The following is a 20,380-nucleotide window of genomic DNA, read 5'->3' on the forward strand; positions in this document are numbered from 1 at the left end:
TCAGGAGTCTGCTAGTGAAACAGTCTGAAATGTGGAATTTCCCAATGAAATATCTGAAAATAGACTTGCTTTCAGTTAGCCCAGGGCTCACTGGAAATCTCATAACACTGCTAAGTCACAGTGGGAGGATGTTGCCCTTTGCAAATCACGGCATTCTTTTAGCTGGATATTTGGAAAATGCCAGCAATTCTGGAGTTAACTTACTTTTTTCCCACCAGCATCTGTTCCTTTTTCTCTTAGCAGAATGACTTCATGCTCAGATGTTTGGGATGATTTGTTAGCTTGATGCTGACATTGGGTCATTTCAGTATCTTTAGTCTAGGTATGGAAGACAGGCACATGGCTTCAGAAATTACTTTGTTATAAATGCAGGTAGGCTTTAGGGTAAATTCAAAAACTGCCCTATGTCAAACACAGGACATAGTGGAAAACATTAAAATGCAGCAAGACTGTCACTAATGCAGCAAATACACGCATTTCCTGTTTAGTGGTGTACTTGGATCTTTTCAGTATGAAAAAGCAGTTTGATTGATGGGACCTGTTAATGTGTTTCATAGGCTGAGGCAATGGCTCCCAAATTTGGGTAACATCATTAATACACTGTAAAATAAAGCCTAAATAGATATACGTATCCTTCTTCATCATTTATTGCAGAGAATGTGTTCTCACTGGGAGAATAAAACTTAAGATTCATGTAAGATGCCATGTCATCCTTTTGTAGTTCCATATAATCAATTTAGGCTTTTTTTCTCATCTCATATAAGTATGAATTTGTTGATGTTGCCTTATTATTTCTTATGTAGGTCAGCATACTTGAAAGAATCATTGCCTTTTTTTATGATTTATCATGTTGTTATATTTGTTTCTTCATGTTTTTTCCTTGATGTTTTCCCTTCTATAGCAAGTACCCCAAAATGATTACTTGAACAAGCCTACTGGTGAGAGATTCCACTTAATTTTTTTTTCTTCAAGTCACACTTAAAATGGTTTAAAGTATGAATTTAGTGTCAAAGAGGCTAAAATGCATGCACAATTCAGATGATATACCAGTATTACAGTTTGGAATCATACCTAAAAGACCACAATGCAACAGACATAACAGGAGATAAGAAGTTTTTCCAAATTGACCGCTTTACTTGGTTTATGTTTTACATGTTACAACCCTAACGGTTACAGACTCATTTATTTATCCTGGTCTAAGAGGTTACCTTGGATCAGGGTCTTGAAATTATATATTTATTTATGTATGATTGAAAAGTATTTTCTTCCCTGCCCCCCCCCCATGGGAACAGCATGAAATATTTTTAGTTTCTTCCTTCCACTCCTCTCTCTCTCTCTCCAAGAAGAAAGATTAGTTGTTGCTTAGAAAGTGTCTTCCAGCTCATTAGTTCAAACTGCTGAAGTCATAAATGCTGAAACTTGCCATGTTATCTACTATAGATGTTCTGAGTATGAAGAATTTGTATGTCCATTTTGCAGTTTGCATTTTTCGGCAGAGCCACTAGTGCTTCAGTTGAAGTTAGAACTTAACATGTATCAAAATAGGTCCAAAATAGCCTGTAACAGAGTTTATACAGTAATAGTTGGAAAATTTTCATCATCATGCCTAATGCTGTGTTTTGGCTTGCATTCTGTGGGAGTTCGGGAGAGTTCAGTGGGAGCAGATCTGAACCTACCATGGAAAAAATTTTAAAAAAGGGAAAAAAAGGGGGAGGGGAGCAATAAAAAGAAAACATTTATCCAGCTGTCATCCTAATTTGCTGTACTGAAGAACAAAAATAATGGTGAGCCATCCCATTCTGCTGTATGGGAAATACTTGTAAATGCTGCCACTGGATTATGTGCTGTCTGTCCTCTTTGCAAAGGTTCTAGGTCTTCACAGTCCAAATATGAGTCAGTCCTGTTGATGGTATGCAAAATCAATAATATATATTCCATACAATGCAGTTCCCATCATTCAAATTAGTCTCCAGTGGATAAGCAGGAGCAAAGACTATATAAGTAACAACATGTTTTTCTGGTATATGAGAAGCAAGTTTGATACTGACTAGGGCTTACTCTTCTCTGTATTCTGACTTTCACTGAGTGTCCACCACCCTTAAAATAGCCGGCAAATACTGGGCAGGAAGAGTTGCTGAATTCCTTTCTTTATGGTGAAAAGTTAAGAAATGGGCACAGTAAAGAATTGTTGCCAGGATATAGTGACAGTCATGAAGAGAAAGAAAGAAATTCCTTCTACAGATCTGGAGAGGTGTTTAGCTTTGATTGCAGTCAGATGTGACAGTTTCAGCTATGCACCTTAATTGAGATGAAAATCACATTGGCTTCCATGATATTCAGTCATCTGTTGAAAGGCACCTGGCATCCCAAACATTTTGCAGGTGTAATAGGTGAGGAAGATGAAGGCTCAGAGAAACACTTTTACGTGCATTTATGGAATGGGCAGAGGTAGACAAGGAACTGAGTGATATGCTCAAATACTGGTCTAGCAGCTTAAAACCCATGGGCCTGTCAGACTATTTATTTCCTTTGTTCACCTGTCCAACAACTCCTAACTTTGCTGGTTTTTTTCAATAGTGATGGGTTTAAATGATGAAGAAAAATGGAAAATATATGGCTGCTCTGCCCATGTAACTATCATCATGCTTAGTAAAGAGGCCAGATTAGAAGTGAACTAAAGCAAGCATCAGTGACACTGGAAAAACAGACAGTGTACAGATTATGAACAGTGAAGAGAAATCTTTTAGAGTTTGGTATTAACAAATTCTCTACATGCTCCCAGAAGGACTTGCCCTCAATATCTCTGCTGGCTCTAGGTGGATGTGTCCTAGGTAGTTCCGTGTGTATTCAAGCACAGTTAATTACATTTCATTCCCATCACCAAGCAACATGCAGTGTGTTTGCCGTGAATGGTAGGTGACTTCATTTTATTTACAAAAGTTTGTAAGTGATTGCTTGCTGGAGATAAACAGTAGGAAAAAAAGATAAACTCGCAGTGCAGGCATATGGAAGACAGGAGGCTCAGTTACACATTCTGGGCCCTTCTGTGGCTTTTCACATTGCCTAAAGAATGCCAGGAGGAGGAGGAAAGGAAGTAAGGAAGGAGACAGTCAAAATGACAACATTCTAATGTGGTAGGGATACAGTTGGAAACAGTGATGTTGGAAAGGGGACAAGGTAAGCTGGATGGGTAAGGAAAAAGTCCATTTCTGTCCCTGCTGTATCCACAGCATATTGACTGTAAGCTGAACAGGGTTAATGCTAGCATGGAGATGTATACCCAGTACTTACATATAAGATAGGGTAAAAAGCAGTAGGAACAATGCAAGAGCTTGGATGTTAGTGAAACAAGAATGTGTCTGGCTGCTGCTGCTTAGGATTTGTTGGAATAGTGACAGATTGTTGGTTTCACCTGCCACAGGAATTATGCAGAACCTTGACCCTCACTTTAAGCTTGCTGCAGGTTTGAGGGAACAGAGCTGTGGTTCAGGAGTACAGTAAGTCCACAGCCACACACCCAGAGAGCAGGCCATGTCCATGAGAAACATTTTGTCTTCTCCTGAAAACCTCCTGAGTAGAATGATCATGAATCAATCTTCTGACTGGTAGGATCCTCCATAGTATTTCCCTTCACCTTCAACAGAAGTATACAGAGTGGGCTGAGGAAAGATAGGCTTCTGAGAACTTGTCCATTGGAAGTGCAGAAAATTCATGGATTCCCTTATTTGGCAGCTTATTATTTAGATTATACACCTATCAACTGCAAAATGTCAGTTGGTTGATTTGGGACTTGTGAAAAAGTAGAGCACGTAAAAGGTATTAAACATGAGTATGGACTTCAGTTAACAGGACAGAATAATTTTTATACAGTGTCAGGAGAACTTACCCAACAAGAAACCAACTTCTGACAAAGGTTAAACATTCATCAGAGGAACAATGTGCAATATTGGTAGACTTCACTTTGGCAAATAAGCTTTGTCCTGAAGGCTGAAATTACTGCTTAATTCAGTGTGACCTCAGCTGTTCAATTAAGTAGTTCTGTAAATATAGGGACAAGCTATCATCTTGGTCACTGCACACATTGTACCCCTAAATTATTGCCCGGTGATGGTGTGATTTCCATCCTGTAGCAGGGCTAAATATATTTGAAGAGGGACAAGCAGATTTGTATGATCCATAAATGTAAGAAGAGGCTGCTGCAGTCAGTGCTGGCAGCAAGTTTGCATCTCTCTCTATTGAGGAAAATGATAAAAAGCCAAGAGAAGACAGGTTCTTAAAACTAAAACTGTACTATGCAATTCTACTAAAATATAAAGTTCCTTAAAATGGGACACTCAATCAGTAATCTATTGTAAGTCTTGTGCCAGACATACTTATTATAAAACTTATTCTTTGTTTAAATACTACAGTTATACATTAAAATCAGTGGTTGAGACTTCTGAGATTTCAGAAAACATTAATTCTTATCTTCAGCTCATAACACTGCACCAACAACCTTTCTGCCTGCCAGTTATGGCATTCCAATCTATTTTCTATATCTGTGTGTGTGTGTATGATCCCACATGTTTTCTGGAGAATAAGAAATAAAAACATGGCCTTCTTCTCCATTAGAATGATACCAAGTAGAAATAATTAATTTGAAGAGGTTTTGAGTGTTAGAGGAGGTTGGAAATGATACATCATGTGCAAATAATGCACAGCTTCTGGAGATTTTGTATCTATGGGTGCTTGGGAAGCAAAAAAAAAAAAAAGTGAGGGATGGCATAAGCAATTCAAAACAAAGCATATATTTATCTTGGCTGGAAAGTTTTTCAGCTATGGTAGAGCCAACCATGTTTCAAAAATTACTGTAGTCCATTTTAATTTCTCAAGGCTAAGCATTACAATATCTTTGAGGTTTCTCTCAGTATTAGGAAATTATTTTTACCAAGGAACCCTCATTGTTCATAAAAGTATCCTTTTCACTTTTATGCTTTTAAATTTTATTACATTTTTTGACGGTGAGTTCCACAGTTTGACATTTTAAGGCATTTTGTAATATGAATAATAATATGAAGCCTTTGATTCTTCGTTTGAAAGGCTAGTGACTAATTAGCTTTAGAGGTCATTATTGGGTCTGTCAAGTTACTTGCAGCAGGACAGACCTCAGGCTAAATGAAGCAAAGAAGAGGAAAAAAAACCCAAAACAAAACAAAAAAATGCCCTACAATCTGTTAGGTAAAATATCTCTGTGTCATAATGCAGTGAACTGGAAGGTTGTATATCTATACCTGACCTTTGTGAGAGGTAATTAGAAACTACTCAGTTGCATGCTCCACCTGGTGATTTAATAAATATTCTCTTTTAATAAGTTATACAGTACATTGTTTTTGTAGCAGAAGGATTATTATCTGCACATCAATAGCTTAATTCCAGCGAAAGAAGTAATGTTTGTTTTTCTCAGTCTGGGTAAATTGCTCTTAAAAGGCTTGGGTATAGCTTCCTTCCCCAAACTCTGAGAATATTTGTGTAAATGCTAGTCATGGAGTCTGAGAAATGGAGTGGTGACCACATCTGTCTAGCGAATGGCTCAGTCCTGTCCTGTTTCAAAATTAGCATCTCTTGGGATGTGGTTGGCTTTTTGAAGGCATAAACTGTCTGAAAAGCTTAGATGTATTTTAGCTGCACTTCTGGATTGGCATTGTGTCCCACAGCAGATCAAACACGTTTTGTGTCTTTTAATAAAAGTACTTTTTATTTGTGAAACCTTGGCTGCTCTGAACTGAGATATAGCCAGTAGAAGGGACAATGTGTTAATGAACAAGCAAATGTTTCTTTGAAAGCTGAACTCCCTAAAGTGAAGAAAAGTCATTAGGTCAGTCATGAAAAAAGGGAAAATGGTGATTTGGATGAGAGTGCAGCACAACTTCAGTATGGATTGATTCTTGGCAGTGCTACAGACTTCCTGTGTAACTGGGAACTGTAATTGCCTGGGTCCCATTTTCCCTGTTTCTGCTAATCTTGCTGAAAAACCCAATACATGAATTTCTTTAAGGACTTTTGTCCATGTATAGTTCCAGGTGTTACAAGATTGTATTGTATTCAGCATTAATAGCAGATGATGCGATGACTTGAGTCTGTACAGCTCTAAAAGGAAAAGAATTGCACTTGTGGGAAATCAAGCACCAGTAATAACCATCTTCCATCCTTCAAGCAAACAAAAACTGCACCTTGTTTTAGTGGCCAGAATATTCATGTGAAGAGCAAGGGTTGTGCACATGAGTTTGAAATAGAACATGGACGCAGATCTGAATCCTGAGCATCTCAGTTGAACATTTTACCAGCTAGGCTGTTGTTCTAAAGAGTGTGTGAGGGCTTCAATCAAAACCGGAGAATCTTTACCCAGCAAAGCTTTCATCTCAATTGATAAAAGTCATGTAAAAGTTTCAGTGAACTGGCATTAAAAAAAAACCAACAAAACCCAACCAAACAAAAAAAAAATCCCTGAAAGATTCCCAGCTATTTGTAATCAGTATTCTCATTTCTATTGTGATGATGCTGACCCTTCTGGCCAAGTGAACTAACCTGTCTTTCAGCTCTGTGTTGTACTAGAGTGATGCATGAAGGCTATTGATAGGAGGAACTACACTAACCTTAAGGTGACTTTTGCAAAAAAAAATGCAATTCTTTTGTGACCTAAGTATAAACTTGAGCATGCAGTGTCTGGACACAATGCAATGAATAAGCTTGAATGGGAATTTATATTACAGTAGCCTCATTTCCTGTTCTTCATCTGTGTTTGCACACTGTTTTTATTGATGTGGAGAGGAGCTCAATGAACAATATCACAGCTTCTTGTCCAAGAAAGATGTTAAAACCACATTTTTCCAGCATCGAGTGTGTGGCTTGTTCCCATTCTGTTCTAAACAGTGTAAAACAGTAAGGGCAGCTGTTGGCTGTTGTGAAGAGACTTGAGTAGGAAGTCATGTTGCCAAGGAGTAGATGTCATCCCAATACTATCCATGCTTTTCCTATGACAGCCATAACATATGATGCATTTCTTGATGCACATGTTCAATAAGGAAGTGTTATTTTATAGTTTGCATGATAGAAAGGCTTTGTGACTCATCAGTCTGGCATACATGGACATGTGTGCAGGTAGTGGCAGAGTCCATGTAGTGGTTGGACACCCAGGGATGGCCAGCATCTACTGATCCCAGGGAGTTGGTAATTGTCTACATTGGATAAAAACGCCCTGTTATAAATGATACTGGAAATGAGAGCATGCTGGAGTCAGTGTCCGATCAGTGTTTGTTTTCCTGGATGAGTTGTAATGGTCATGTCAGTATATATGCCTCTCCCTTTCCATCTGTAGGAAAGAAGCCTTGTAAAGTTGCTAATTTTGTGGATGTATTTATTAATGCTTTGATGTGCTCAGATTTTCAGGACATGCTCTAGAGAACTGGTCAACATTTTTGGAGTCTTTTTGCTGCAGAGTAAAATAGCAATGTGTCATCACTGGACAGTGGTCTGTAATGCTTGCTTAAGTCTGTTATATGGTAGTCTTTGTATTGAAAATGCTTGTCCCACTGACATGGCATCCACTGGAAGTCTGCTCTCTAGAAACAGCTTGCCTGATGGATCAAGTCCCGCAGGATTTGCAAAAAGGCTTTCGGGATCAGCTGAGCTGTGCACACAATTCTTTGCTTTATTTTCTTTCATTTTGATTGGTTTAGATGGTCCAAATATTTGCAGAACTCCATTAAGTCCTATTTGAGATGAAGTCATAAGTTCCACTTTCCACCAAGTCATGGAGCCTGTCCAAATTAGTGTCAAAGCCTATATAATACCTTGGCTATATTGCAGGCTTGTATAGTATCAAGATCCTGTTTTCACAGCAGTTACATAGTTGTTACTTCAGTGAAGAATGGTATGGCCCTGTATAAAGTCCACAAGCTGACGCCTGTTTTTTAATGTAATATTTACACTATTCAAGGAGCTAAAAGAAGGCTTTGCTTTAATAGATTCCTTCAGCTAATGTTTTTCCTTATACAGATGGGTTATTGTTTCCAGCTTTTGATACCTATATGGCTTTATATATTAGAGCCTCATTTTTTTTCCTTTGGTTGTTTTTTTTTTTCCTTCTCTGTGTCTCCCGGAGCAAGGGTAGGGTTTTGCTATTATGATCAAGTTGCCTTGCAGTTTTCTCTGAGATTTTATTTGAAGCTCAAAACCCTGAATATGTTAAAAACAGAACAAAACCCCCAGCACCCTGATGTTGAGCCCCACACCACATACAGAATTGCTTTCCATTTTTGACTCATCTTTCCATCTCTGACAGAAACTCTTATACAGCAATTTCTTAGCATGGGTAGAACACACATTGTTTAGGCAGTTAAATCTGGGGTTTTGTTTTGTTTTCTTTTTTCCCAACTGCTGTGATGCTACAGGTGTAAACTTGACTCTCCTTCAAAATGTTGCCCAGGTGATGGCTATAATAACACTTTGCCACGTAATGACTTCGTGGGGCTGGGTAAAAATCTAAATCCTTATCCTGAGTATAAGGATCTTTCTGGGACTTCATACTGGAAATGGAGTGCCACGTTCTAAGTAAATAATCATTCAGTCCAGTGAAGTAAAGCACACACTGACAGCCATAAAATTCTGATGTGAGCTGGGGGAGTGGAATACCACTGAGATTGAATGGACTTTTCTGCTGGATATGCTTCTAGACCAAAACAACTTCAGAAAGTGAGGAATTACATCAAGGAGTATCTGCTAAAACTTTTTTGACCTCAGCAGTCTTAGATACATCTTGAGTCTCACCTTTAATTCAGGAAAAAAATCTTAAACTTGTGGTGTTCTACTAAAACAGAATTTCTCCCAGTTTTAATTAAATCCAAACCATAAGACTTACAGACTCAGAGTTCAGACCAATTTTTACTGGATGGAGAATGGTCAAAACCAGGATATACTGAAGTCCTTGCCTCATTTTTTAAGCTAACCAAATATATAGATATACTTTGGAAGATCAGAGTCTTCATGGCCTTGGTTCTGATTGAAACTTCTAGTAGTTTGGGTTCAAGTAGGAAATATCTGATTTTTTTAGTGTATCTCTCCTGATGCTTTTCAGCCTGCATGTCTAACATAGACATCTAGATAAGGTAGTTTTGCCATTCCAGTATTTATACCTTTCTTTTTCCCCCTTAAAGAATTTCAAGAAGAAAAAGTATGATAGCTTATTTTGAAATACAAAGGATGAATTCAGGCATTCCTTAATTTATGTGTGTTTGTTTCCTTACTTGGAATTCAGAATGGAGGCAGGAGAAGTATAGAGAATATATGTATTCTATTTTCTGACAACGTTCTTGTCATATGTACTCTGCAAAAGTTATAGCTGTCACTAGGACTTTCATAAAAAATTTCAGAAAGGCACATAAGCACTTCTTGCCCTTCAGATTGGTGGCCCAGACTAGCTCCCTGCAGAATGACCTTACTTCACTGCTTCTAGATTAGCTCTTCATCTCTATTGTTCTCTTTGAGGGTGATAAGATTGTCATATAAAATAATGCAGTATTTATCTCAGGCATGTTTTTATTAATTTTTCCATTGCCAAAGTAAATTCTTGATTTTTGCATGGGAGGTTAAGGTCTGCCAAGTATGAAACCATTGTCAGGGTTATGGTTGCCACTAGATATGATTCTGCACAGAAAGGGTAAGCAAAAGGCAGTCTACCAATAACAGGCAGTGTGGCAATTCTAGCAGGCTATTGGTAGGCAGTTGGATTTTTCTGTAATGTGCTACTTGTCATAGGTTTGGGTCCATCAGATTCCTGCTCATTGTGGCCAGGAAAGGGAAGTAAGGAAAGTCAGCAGAACTTCTCACTTAATTTGAGAAATGTGACCTTGTTCTTAATTTATTATCGTGAGGTGGTGGAAGCATAGTAACTGTGGATAGAGTTGTTATATCTTACCACTTTGCCAGTCTTTCATACTTTTTATACAGTGGTATTCTACTGTATGATGCTGATGCTTTGTTTAAATCTTCTGCTCTTAATTGTTCCTTTGGGTGTAAGGGTTTAATAAAAAGTTATATGACCTGTTTAGATGTGTCTGTTCTACATTCTTTTTTCTCGATGAGGACAAAGCTGTTTTGCCAATATTATGAATGGAGATACTTTAATTTACATGTTGAAAAACCAGTGGCAGAATGTAAGCGTGTGGTTGTGTGAGTTCATAGAAAATCTTGTTGGAAAGAGAAAATTCAAGTCACAGCTTACACTCAAAAAGATAGTTTATTCAAAAGCTCCATGGGGAGAGAAAAGAACCAAGTAAAAGCCCACTTCAACTTCTAATTACAAAATATATCTTATCCTTATTCCCACACATAGCTCTATCCCATAGGTGGAAACCACAGTGTTTGTAAAACTCATCACGGCTTTAATTGGATGACACTTTTAGCACCATTGCTATGACCACGTTATCTCAAAATTCCTTTGCCATGAGCAGAATAACTCAAAACTTTCCTATCTCCCTTGTTTTGCAAGTTGCTAGTCTCTTTCTCACAGAACAAACTTAGCACCTGCCAATAGGCCATAGAAAACTGCCTGCAGTTCTAAAAAACCTCTTTCTCAACTCAGAAATCTATTTTTCTCTCTACAGTAGAAAGAAAAGGAAAGATGAAAACCTCAGTAATGACTTTGTTTTTAATTTGAGTTGTGCAGAATTGTTGCCATGTGCTGGTATGTAGCCTGGCAGGAAATTGTCAGGTAGCAGCATGTTTCCTGAATGTGGCTCAATAGCATATAGAGCTATTTCTCATCTCTAAACCAAATAGTGCTGAGGTGCTTTGATAAACCTACACTTTTAATAGTTATGCATATCTTCCAGATCAGCTTTTCTTGTATGATTAAGCATCCATGCACAGACAACACTGGTGAGATCCACGCAGTTTTCATACATCTTTGGACACACTCAGGATGAGTCAAGTGGTTCAATCTCATATCTTATACTAGGAGACTTAATATTAGTTATTTGTAGTTTATAATGGAAAATTGGGAACCTAGAAACCAATCCTCATGTTGCCAGTGACTATTACACTTATCTAGAAATAGACTTAGTAGACGGAAATCTCATTTCCATTGAGCAGTCAAGGAACAAGAAAACTGATTCCTGAATTGGTATAGGCCTTCTTTTAGAAGATTGATTGAGATTAGTTTAGTGAAGAGGATTTCAGGTGGATTATTTGGGAGGTAGGGAAAGAAGGATTAATACTGCCTCTACTGTAATTGAGGGGATGCTATTTATTAACTTTGGATGTTCTGAGATTTTGCTTAACTTTATAGGATAGCATAGAATAGACTATTTCAGTTGTAAAAAATCTGCAGTGTTCATCTAGTCCAACTGCCTGACCAATTCAGGGCTGACCAAGTTAAAGTATTTTGTTAAGGGCATTGTCCAAATGCCTCTTAAATATTCACAGGCTTGGGACATTGACCACCTCTCTGGGCTGCCTGTTCAATGCCTGACCATGCTCCTGGTAAAGAAATGCTTCTTAATGTCCAGTCTGAAGCTGTTTTTATTTATTACATCAAAATTATGCAGTCTTGTGGCTTATCTTTAGGTTCTTTGGCTTGATTTTTTTTCTCTGTAGCAGATGTTAAAGTCCTTTGTTGCTGAGTTCCAACATCACCCTAGCAGTAAAGAGGCCAAATAATTTATAAGATCTGTCACTATAAAGCTACAAAATGTAAACCTGCTATCTGTAAATGGGCTATCCTTCTACTGGGAAACATAATATGTTTAAGGGGCTGAGGTTTGCTGCTTAGATGCCAAAGATAACTGTCTCCATCAAACTTTATAATTCTGTGCTTAATGGTCTTAGCTGAAGGGCAGTCTTTTTATCTGACACACTATGGCGACAACATTAACTTTACACTTTCAGAAATGTTTGTAATAAATGCCACACATCTATATGCATTGTACAAGAATATGGGGGAGATAACACAATAAAGAGTAGAGCAGTGAAGAATCCCAGGTGGTTCTAGAGTGGCACTTCATCCTGTAAAGACTTCTTGTGTAACCTTGCTTAACTTTCTGTTTCAGGAACAAGAAGATCCTAATAAGCTTGCTACCAGCTGGCCAGACTACTACATTGACCGCATCAATTCCATGGCAGCAGTAAGTCACCTCTCCTGTAAAGCAGGGAAGATGTCCTACCATAGAGATGTGTTTCTTTAGGAAGAAATTTCAAAAGGAGAAACAATACTATTCCAAATGCATTACTGGTTTAAAATAGGACTTATGAAAGAAGATGAGTATGTGGATTAAGAAAGAGCCCTGCTTTAGCAGAGCAGTATATTAGAAAGCACCATAAGTATTTCCAGTTTTCATTTCTCCAATACTGAGCTCTGAAGGCAATCACATTAGAGTCTGGAATGAAAATTCAAGAGAATATTTGATGAATCAGAAAAGCAACTATTTGAAAATTAGGTGAAGTTTTGTTTTGTGTGGTTTCAAACTGATTTGTAACTAATCTACAAAATAACACTTGGGCTAATAATTTAATGGAAAAAATAAAAAAAAAGTAGTTATTTATATAAGATAATATCCACTTATATAAGAGCATATAAATAGAGGAACATAAGGCTGTAACACCTTAGACATAAAATACAAGCCAACAAGGTATTTGAGGAAAACTTTTTTAATTGTCCTGGTTCAACAACTCTATAGAATGGCTCTTCCTCTGAAGCATCCAGTAGAATCAGAATACCTGCATGTAGTGTCCACTGATCTTCTTTGATATGGTGGATTTTACATTTTGAAATTTAATCTTTTTACTGATTTTTATAGTCAGATGTTGCCTCCCATTAATCCTGTGTAGGGTCTACTCAGCTTTAGTTGGTGGTTGTGCAGAAATGATGATAGAATCCTTTTCCTAGCACCTTAGGTAGCACATCTTGCTTGTTTACTTATGTTTTTATTTCTGACTTCTAAAGATTTCTCTGCACCTTTTTTATTGTGGTTATGAGCTATAAAGTAAAAGTAATGCCTTAATGGATGCTAAATATGCCAATTATGATGCATTTTGCATGGTGAAATACGTCTTACTGAGTAAAACAAGATTTACAAGTTATAATAACTCCCTGTAAGAGGATAAAAGAAACACTGCTTTCTACTGAGAGTCATGAATAAACAAAACTATCACCTTACCATCATACCATATTTCCATGGGACACAGTAATGGAATAGAAAGAAAATGGACTTGTTTTGAGAAAAGACATTGAGCTTTAGTGACTGGCATGACATTGTGCTTTGATTTCCTGACTGAACAAATTTACTCTACAAGGGCCATTAAGGAAAAAAATGAGTATGAAACCTTGCAATGTCACTGAGCCAAATACTTCTGGTAGGATTTGATCCAAGGCCTCTTGAATCTACTGAAGTTTTTCCATTGATTTCAGTGACTTTTGGATTAGTCTTTAAATGATCTTGATGTAAACCTGGAGTGAATATGTGTACCCCACTGTTGTAAATCTGGAGCAGTTCCATGGAATGAGTCTATATTTTGGCCTAGTTTCTAATTTTAAACATGTTTTAAGAGTACCAATAAACACCAACCTGGTAGTGTTGTTTGTGTGCCTGAGTGCCAGTGCCTGAATTATCGATAACCTTTTATTTGGCTTCCAGACTCTAAAATGTTACTTTTATGCTTGACATCTTGAGAAGACACACTGGGGTTTAAACCTCTGCTTCTAATTAACCTCTTAGTTGCTTTGCTATTAAACAGGTGAAACTTAGTTGACTTGATTTTACAGAAATTGTGTCAGCGGAAAACTGGAGTAATAAAGCTGATAACCAGCTCCAACACACTTTGAAAGATATGTTCTGTTCATTATTATTTAGACCTCTGAGATTTTAAACTTTCAAATAGTTATTTTTGGGTCCCATATAATTTCAGTTCTAAATTTAGTGGTGGTTTTTTTTGAATTTATTATTCTTAAACTGCATCCAAGTAGAGCTGACTTTGAAGTGGTGAAAGAAAATTATGTTTCATGCTGCTTCCTGACACTGTCTAGTCTATTTCAGTTGTATCTCTTGGGTACTATCAAGTACTGCAATATTTTAATTAGAAATATTACAAGAAGTATTAAAGTTGAAATGGAAGTAATAATCACAGAAGTGTTAGCTTCAAATGCCTTAAGTCCTGCTTTTAATAAAATTTAATCCTTGCATCTCCCGTGAACTCATTGCGTAAGAATCTTTTTATATGTGGCTTTCACATCTTTTTCTATATCCTTTTGTTTAATTACGAAGTTCTTTTTTTACTTATTAGCTTGGCAAAACTGTTCTTCCTACTCACTGAGAAAGTGGAAATGGCACCTTTATCCTTCCAATGTCATTAAGAACCTTTCTGTGGATTTCAGCAGTTCGAGGCTCTTGTGCTAAAGGATCATTTTCTCAAAAGAGTCACTGCAGTGTTACCCGTCATATCTGCCCCTCACAGATTATGTTTGAGAGTAATGTGGTGATTCCTGACATGTTTGACGTTCCCTACTTGTAACCTTAGACCACTATGTTAGGAAGCACTTTAGATTCCTGATCCAGTTCAAAAAGCCATGCATTTCAGACAGATTTCTGTTCCCATAATTGTTTCTGTTGCTATGACTTTTCAAATGTTAATAGTTTTTAATCCAAATTCCCTAAAGAGAGTATGACAGTAAAACTGTATCTTTTTACTAGTCTGTATTGTGCCGTTCCTGTGGAGGTGTTGTCCCATCCTTCAGGTAGCCTGGCTGAAAGGAAGGGATTGAATAGAACATTGGTAGACTGTCTTCTAGACGAGTCCTCAAGAGAAAGAGACAGCTGCTAATCATGGCTAATTTAGAAAGAGGACACTCCAAATTTGTCTAGTTCTCTGATGTCAACAGTACTGGTGATGTGGACAGGTTGCATGCCCGCAAGTAAGATTGTTTCCATTATCAGTGTCATTGTCATTTTCTCCACATCAGCCATCAGCACACTAAAGCTTTTTTCTTAAAAATAGAGCAGCTGCCCTGTTAATATCCTTGCTGTGCTCCTCCTGCCTTCTTCCCCCCATGCAACTGGTTGGCAGCGCAAACAAACACAGTTCTCACTTCATGGGGGAGGAAAAGTTCTTACAGCACTGTGTTGCTTTTATGATCTTGGCTGTGATGCATTTCCACAGAGAGGATTTCAGGTGAACAGTAGTTGCAGATCCAGCTTTTCTGGAGAGATGGCTCAGTCAAGAGTGTGAAACAGAGGTCAACATTAGTAAATACAGCTGTAACCAGGTCCTTTTTCTTGACTTAAAAAGCATTTGTTCAAGGCAGAGCAGCTTCACAGCAGGTTCAAAGAATATATCTCTCAGCAGAATTTAGCAGGTGGATGATAACACTCTTTCATTTCAGTTAGTTGACATCTGTGTTACTTTAAACTTACTTGCTCAGAAGTTTTTTTAAAATTACATCTACATATAGTTTATACTTATTCTTTTAGTTCCTCCCTTGTGTAGGTAGAGATGTGGTGCACCTTGAATTTCAGCTGACTATAATGAGAAATCAGAACACTCGGGTTGCTTTTTCACTACTAATTCAATTTGTTTCTTTCCTTTTTCATTTCACATGTGTGAGACTATTAAGCAAAATTAGGTCTGTCATACAGCGTATTGCTGATGCTAGTTTATGCCCTTTTTTTCCTTTTCTTTTTGCTCTCTTTCTCTAACATACTCCAACATTATGGTCCTTGTATTTTCCTTCCCAGCAGTTTTAGCAAAATTAGCCATTAGGATAAGGTGTGTGAATTAATCTGTGTTTTTAAAAAAACTAAAGTGTTTCATTTTAAGTGAAGCCAAAATTTCAAAATAATTTCTTGCACTACCTGAAGTTTTAAGCCAAAAATTTCACATGAATGATTGTTTTCACAAAGTCTTGAATTTTTTTAGTTGGCAAATTAAGTAACTAGATGCTATACTTTCCCAGAGGATACACTTGATCTGGAAAACTAAAAATACAAAATGTGCTTGTAAAAAAGAGCCTTATGTATGCCACTTTTTAGGGACCAGATAAGGACCTGGCACTATTTTGCTTCCCCTCTCTAGTATGTTTGATTAGCTGATGGTAACTAGCTGCATCCTGAGTCCAGTAGACATTAGTCCTTGAGTGCAGTTTGTACTTCAGGAAAGCAATTCATCAGTCAGCCACATTAATGGAATCCACCATCAAATAATGACAGTTCCCTCCCCTCTGTCTCCCAGGGACAGTTATGTTTTCTGTAACTCTTGCTGAAAAAGCTATTTCACAAGGCAAATGCACGACCAGTCTGTCTTTAGAGAGGGCATGAGGATTTGAGTTCCTGACCATGCACAGGAGTGAGAAATGAAGGGCTCTTGGATGCCTGCAGTTTTAGAAAAGGGGTTTTCCATAATCACCCTCTGTTGTAAAGGCAGGATTATTTGTATTTGTTTCATTTGGAAATGGGCCTTTTTCATTCTGAATGTAATATTGTTGAGCACCTTCCTACTATCCATTTACTTTCCCCTCACAATGGCTCAGAGGAGAAATTAAGCCATTGGAGGAATGGGAGCTTTTCAAAGGAGCATTATGGGCCAAAGGAAAGATGACCAGATGGGCTGTCACCCAAGAAAATACAAGTCAAGCCCCAGATCACACCCGAGGACTCTGCCATTGAGATTCCATAAGGCCTGTTCAGGATTTCTGTTTATTTTTCGAAGAGGGAGATCGTATATAACTTGGCTTAAGCATTTCAATTTATGTTTCTGGCTGTCGGGGGATGCTGGCAAAAGATAAAACATCATCAGCTCATTTTCCATCAGTAGCGCTCTGTCATTGCGTTAGGGCAGGAAATAGCCTGCTCTGTTACTGAGTGAATTTGACTTTAGCGTGGATCAGAGAGAGGACCCCTAGAGTTAAACACATATCCCCGTGCCAGCTGTTCAGCATAAGACAGCAATGGCATGCAGACAAATGACCACCCTCAGGATCCCACGTGTGTTGGCATCACATGACTTACAAAAGCAAGCACTGCCAAGGGACGTGAGGTGTTGGGCTGGTGGCAGGGGCAGAGAAGGTTAAAAGAAGTTCCAATGAGAGGAAGGTTTTCTTTGGTGCTTGCTAAATAGTAAAATAAAGACTGAAATATTTTGCTGTAATGAGCCATAATTGTAGCTACTCATATTCCACCACAGAGAGGTATAATATCAGATCCCTGATAGATGATACTAGTTTAATTAGGTTATTCATTTGAGAAGGGGTTTAGAGCTGCTTTCCAGATACCACTGAGTGATATCCACAAGAAGTCCTGCCAAAAAGAGTCATTTATCCTCTCATTTTACAGTTAAAGTGACTAAGATATAGCTATAGGCTAAGAATTTCCAGCATTAAGTCTTGACTTTTTAAAAAATCACACATGGGACTTGTGAGCCTGAATGATATATGCAAAGGATGCTGTAGGGTCTTGCTTCACATGACAAGGTTGCAGCAATGCTGAGTGTAGAGCCGGAACCCTAATTTTCTCATAAACTACTTTTTTTAATGCCTTTGTCTGACTTCGAGGACCATATTTTTTGTGTGTATTCCGCTCATTGTCTCTCACCTTAATTTACAGTGACCCACAGCAACTACAGCAAGCTGTAGTTATCTCAAGCTGCAGACTGGGGGAAAATCTAGTCTTCGCGTGCTTCAGTTACTTGTTAAAAAGCAGGGACAGGGTTTTTGTGATGCTCCAGCTTTTTGAAGTAAATGTTCCTAATTATCAAGGACAAAGTGTATAGGGAACATCAGTATCTTAAAACAGGTGATATACTTGGAAGGGGAAAGAAAAATCAAATTTGTATGTACACAAAATGTAATTCAAGGTACTTGCAGACTGTATAGTCACTTGAAGAAAAACATTTTATGCTTTGAAACCTGACACGAGTCTGGTTTGGTTTTTTTCCTTTTATTTTTTCTCCCCCAAATCCCTCCAGTCATGTCAGTCTAATAAAAGATATTGCCTCTCCCTACAAACTTTGCCTCACACATCCATAGATCACCACACCACATTGCTGTTCCAAATTAGGTACAGTTTTCTGCAGGCATACTGGCAACTGTGATTTTTTGGGGGTAATCTGAGAACCCCAGTTTAGCCAGTGTGGCAGAGTGGTATATGCTGCTGCCAGTCCACATAAGCAGCCACATCTGGATTCAGTTTTGTAGTTGAGGCATTGCTTTCCTGGTGAGAGGTCGGCAGACACCTCTATGTTAGTGGGAGAGGGTTTTTTTCATAATTCCTGGCCCATCTCTTCACTTTCAAGAAGCTCGAGCTTTCCTAATTGTCATCTTATTTTCTGAACAGATGCAGACTCTGTATGCTTTTGATGAAGAAGAAACAGAAATGAAAAATAAAATAGTTGAAGACTTGAAGACAGCTCTGCGAACTCAGCCCATGAGGTAATGTTGTTTGTCTTTCATCGCAGTTCACTGCCTGCCTATGGTCAGATGTGACATGGGTAAGAGTGGCAAGGACAGAAACCTTATTGTCTCACCTCACACGAGCCTCTCTGGTATTTCAGACAATCCTCAGAGAGCCCTACAGTCCCTGGTCTGAACCTGCCTGGTTGGGAGGGCACACTAATGGTGAAGCATGTAGCTTCAGGAAAATAAAAGAAAAGGTCTACTGTGAAAAATCTGTGGCAGATATTTGCAAACACTGCTAATGACTATGAAGATCAGATTTTAGTCTTCACAGCCCCCAGAATATCCCACGTAATTTGATTCGTGTTAGGCAAAATCTCAGCCTCTACTCTGAACTTTGAATTTAAGCTTCCTCTTATCTTTAGTAATGTGAACTCTTTGGTACAAAGCAGCTAATCCATCTGACATCACCTGGTTTGGCATTCTTCCTGTTTTATGTGTAACTGTGGCATAGAAAAATGTTAAGAGACTTTATTGCGTACTGTGCCTTTGAAGCAGGTTTTTTTTTTTCTGGGAACAAAGCTCTAAACAACAGCAAACTAACTAGCATGGAAATCTTTCAATTTAGCACTTAGAAGAGCATTATGCAGAAGCAATAACTGTAGTTGATATGATCTCAGGAAACACTACATCAAAAATTTCTGAATCTCTTTTAGATTGGCCAAAGACTTGCATCCGCACTATGCTGAAATCATATGTTTAGAGAGCTTCAGTAATGCCTAACAAAACAAGGATTTGGGGGGGGGGGGGGGGGGAATCCTAACCAAATTAAACAAATGAATCAAACAAATAAACAAACAAGCAAACAAATAAAGTCCAGCAAATTATCTCAAAGAATTTGCGTTGCACTTACTTGGACTTGAAGCGAAGACATTTCTGGGACTTCTTGCAGAGCTAGGTGCTGATTCTGCTTCTCCCTTTCATGATGGTTAAAAAATTGCCTCTCTGCTGCTTCTCACCTCATGCACATGTGAGGTAGAACATGTTAGCTTAAACCTCTTTTTTTTAACCTCCTGTATACCTCCCCTTGTGAAGGGCTGTAAGAGAGCACAAAATCAGATTCTGGTGCTTCTCAGGCATAAAGATTGATCAGTCTTTAATAACTTTACATATGGGTAGGGTGAATGCTTTTAACATGGAATTGGGGAAATCGTGACCTATATTGATACCTCACCCAAGGACTTAAGTAACTAAAGCAGAGAATACAGTAAGGTTCAGTGGGACTTTATGTCAAAATGGAAGCCATGGTGACTGCCAACCTCCCAACTCTCACAGGGCTTCTAAAAAAAGTCCTGTGTTGTTGACACTTGATGTAGCATCTCTATTACATTAATATGGAGCTGGTTTGATGCTTAATCTGTGATAGTGATAGCTTTCACTGAGTGTAGCCATGGTGGCAAGGCCTCTTTGCTTTGTCCAGCTGAAACTGACCACTGTTGGTTGTTCTACTCTGTCATTTTGAATAGGGTAGCCCAGCCTCCTTGTTGAGGACAAGGCAATAGAAAAGAAGAAAGAGAAATGTTTCTTGCTCAATGTCTTGCCAGGTTTTCCTTCTCCAACCTGTATTGCGTCTGCCCTTGACAACAGCCTGTTGTTTCATCTGTTTATAATAATGCTAACAAGCTTCAGTACAAGCATCTATAGGCTGCCCTATAAAGTGTTCTCTTCTAAATCGTTGGGGATGGCTGTGGGGCTTTTATAAAAAAAAACAGTTAAGCCAAGTCAAATTTTGACTTAAGTCCTGTGTCTCAACTAATTTCCAGCGACTCAATTTGTTAGCTGCCAAATGGGCAGCATGCCAGTGCCTGATCAACAAGCCAATTTCTTCTTGATGGAAATCTTGCAGTAGAGAGGCCCTCAGCTCCATCAAATCCCTCTCATAAGCACTATGATACCCAAGCCTTCAAA

General features: G+C 38.2%; 1 protein-coding gene across 7 annotated transcripts in view; it reads left to right on the forward strand.

Moving 5' to 3' along the window:
- The window catches only part of DAAM2 (dishevelled associated activator of morphogenesis 2), a 215,156-nt gene that overhangs the window by 115,810 nt on the left and 78,966 nt on the right, over positions 1-20,380 (forward strand). For all 7 annotated transcript variants that reach the window (XM_071576849.1, XM_071576831.1, XM_071576823.1 and 4 more), the window contains 2 exons: positions 12,084-12,158; positions 18,354-18,448. In XM_071576849.1, the coding sequence (XP_071432950.1) occupies positions 12,084-12,158; positions 18,354-18,448 (170 nt within the window). The remainder of the gene's footprint in view (positions 1-12,083; positions 12,159-18,353; positions 18,449-20,380) is intronic.

The sequence above is a fragment of the Pithys albifrons genome, chromosome 2 (genome assembly GCF_047495875.1).
Source record: "Pithys albifrons albifrons isolate INPA30051 chromosome 2, PitAlb_v1, whole genome shotgun sequence".
Taxonomy (NCBI): Eukaryota; Metazoa; Chordata; class Aves; order Passeriformes; family Thamnophilidae; genus Pithys; species Pithys albifrons.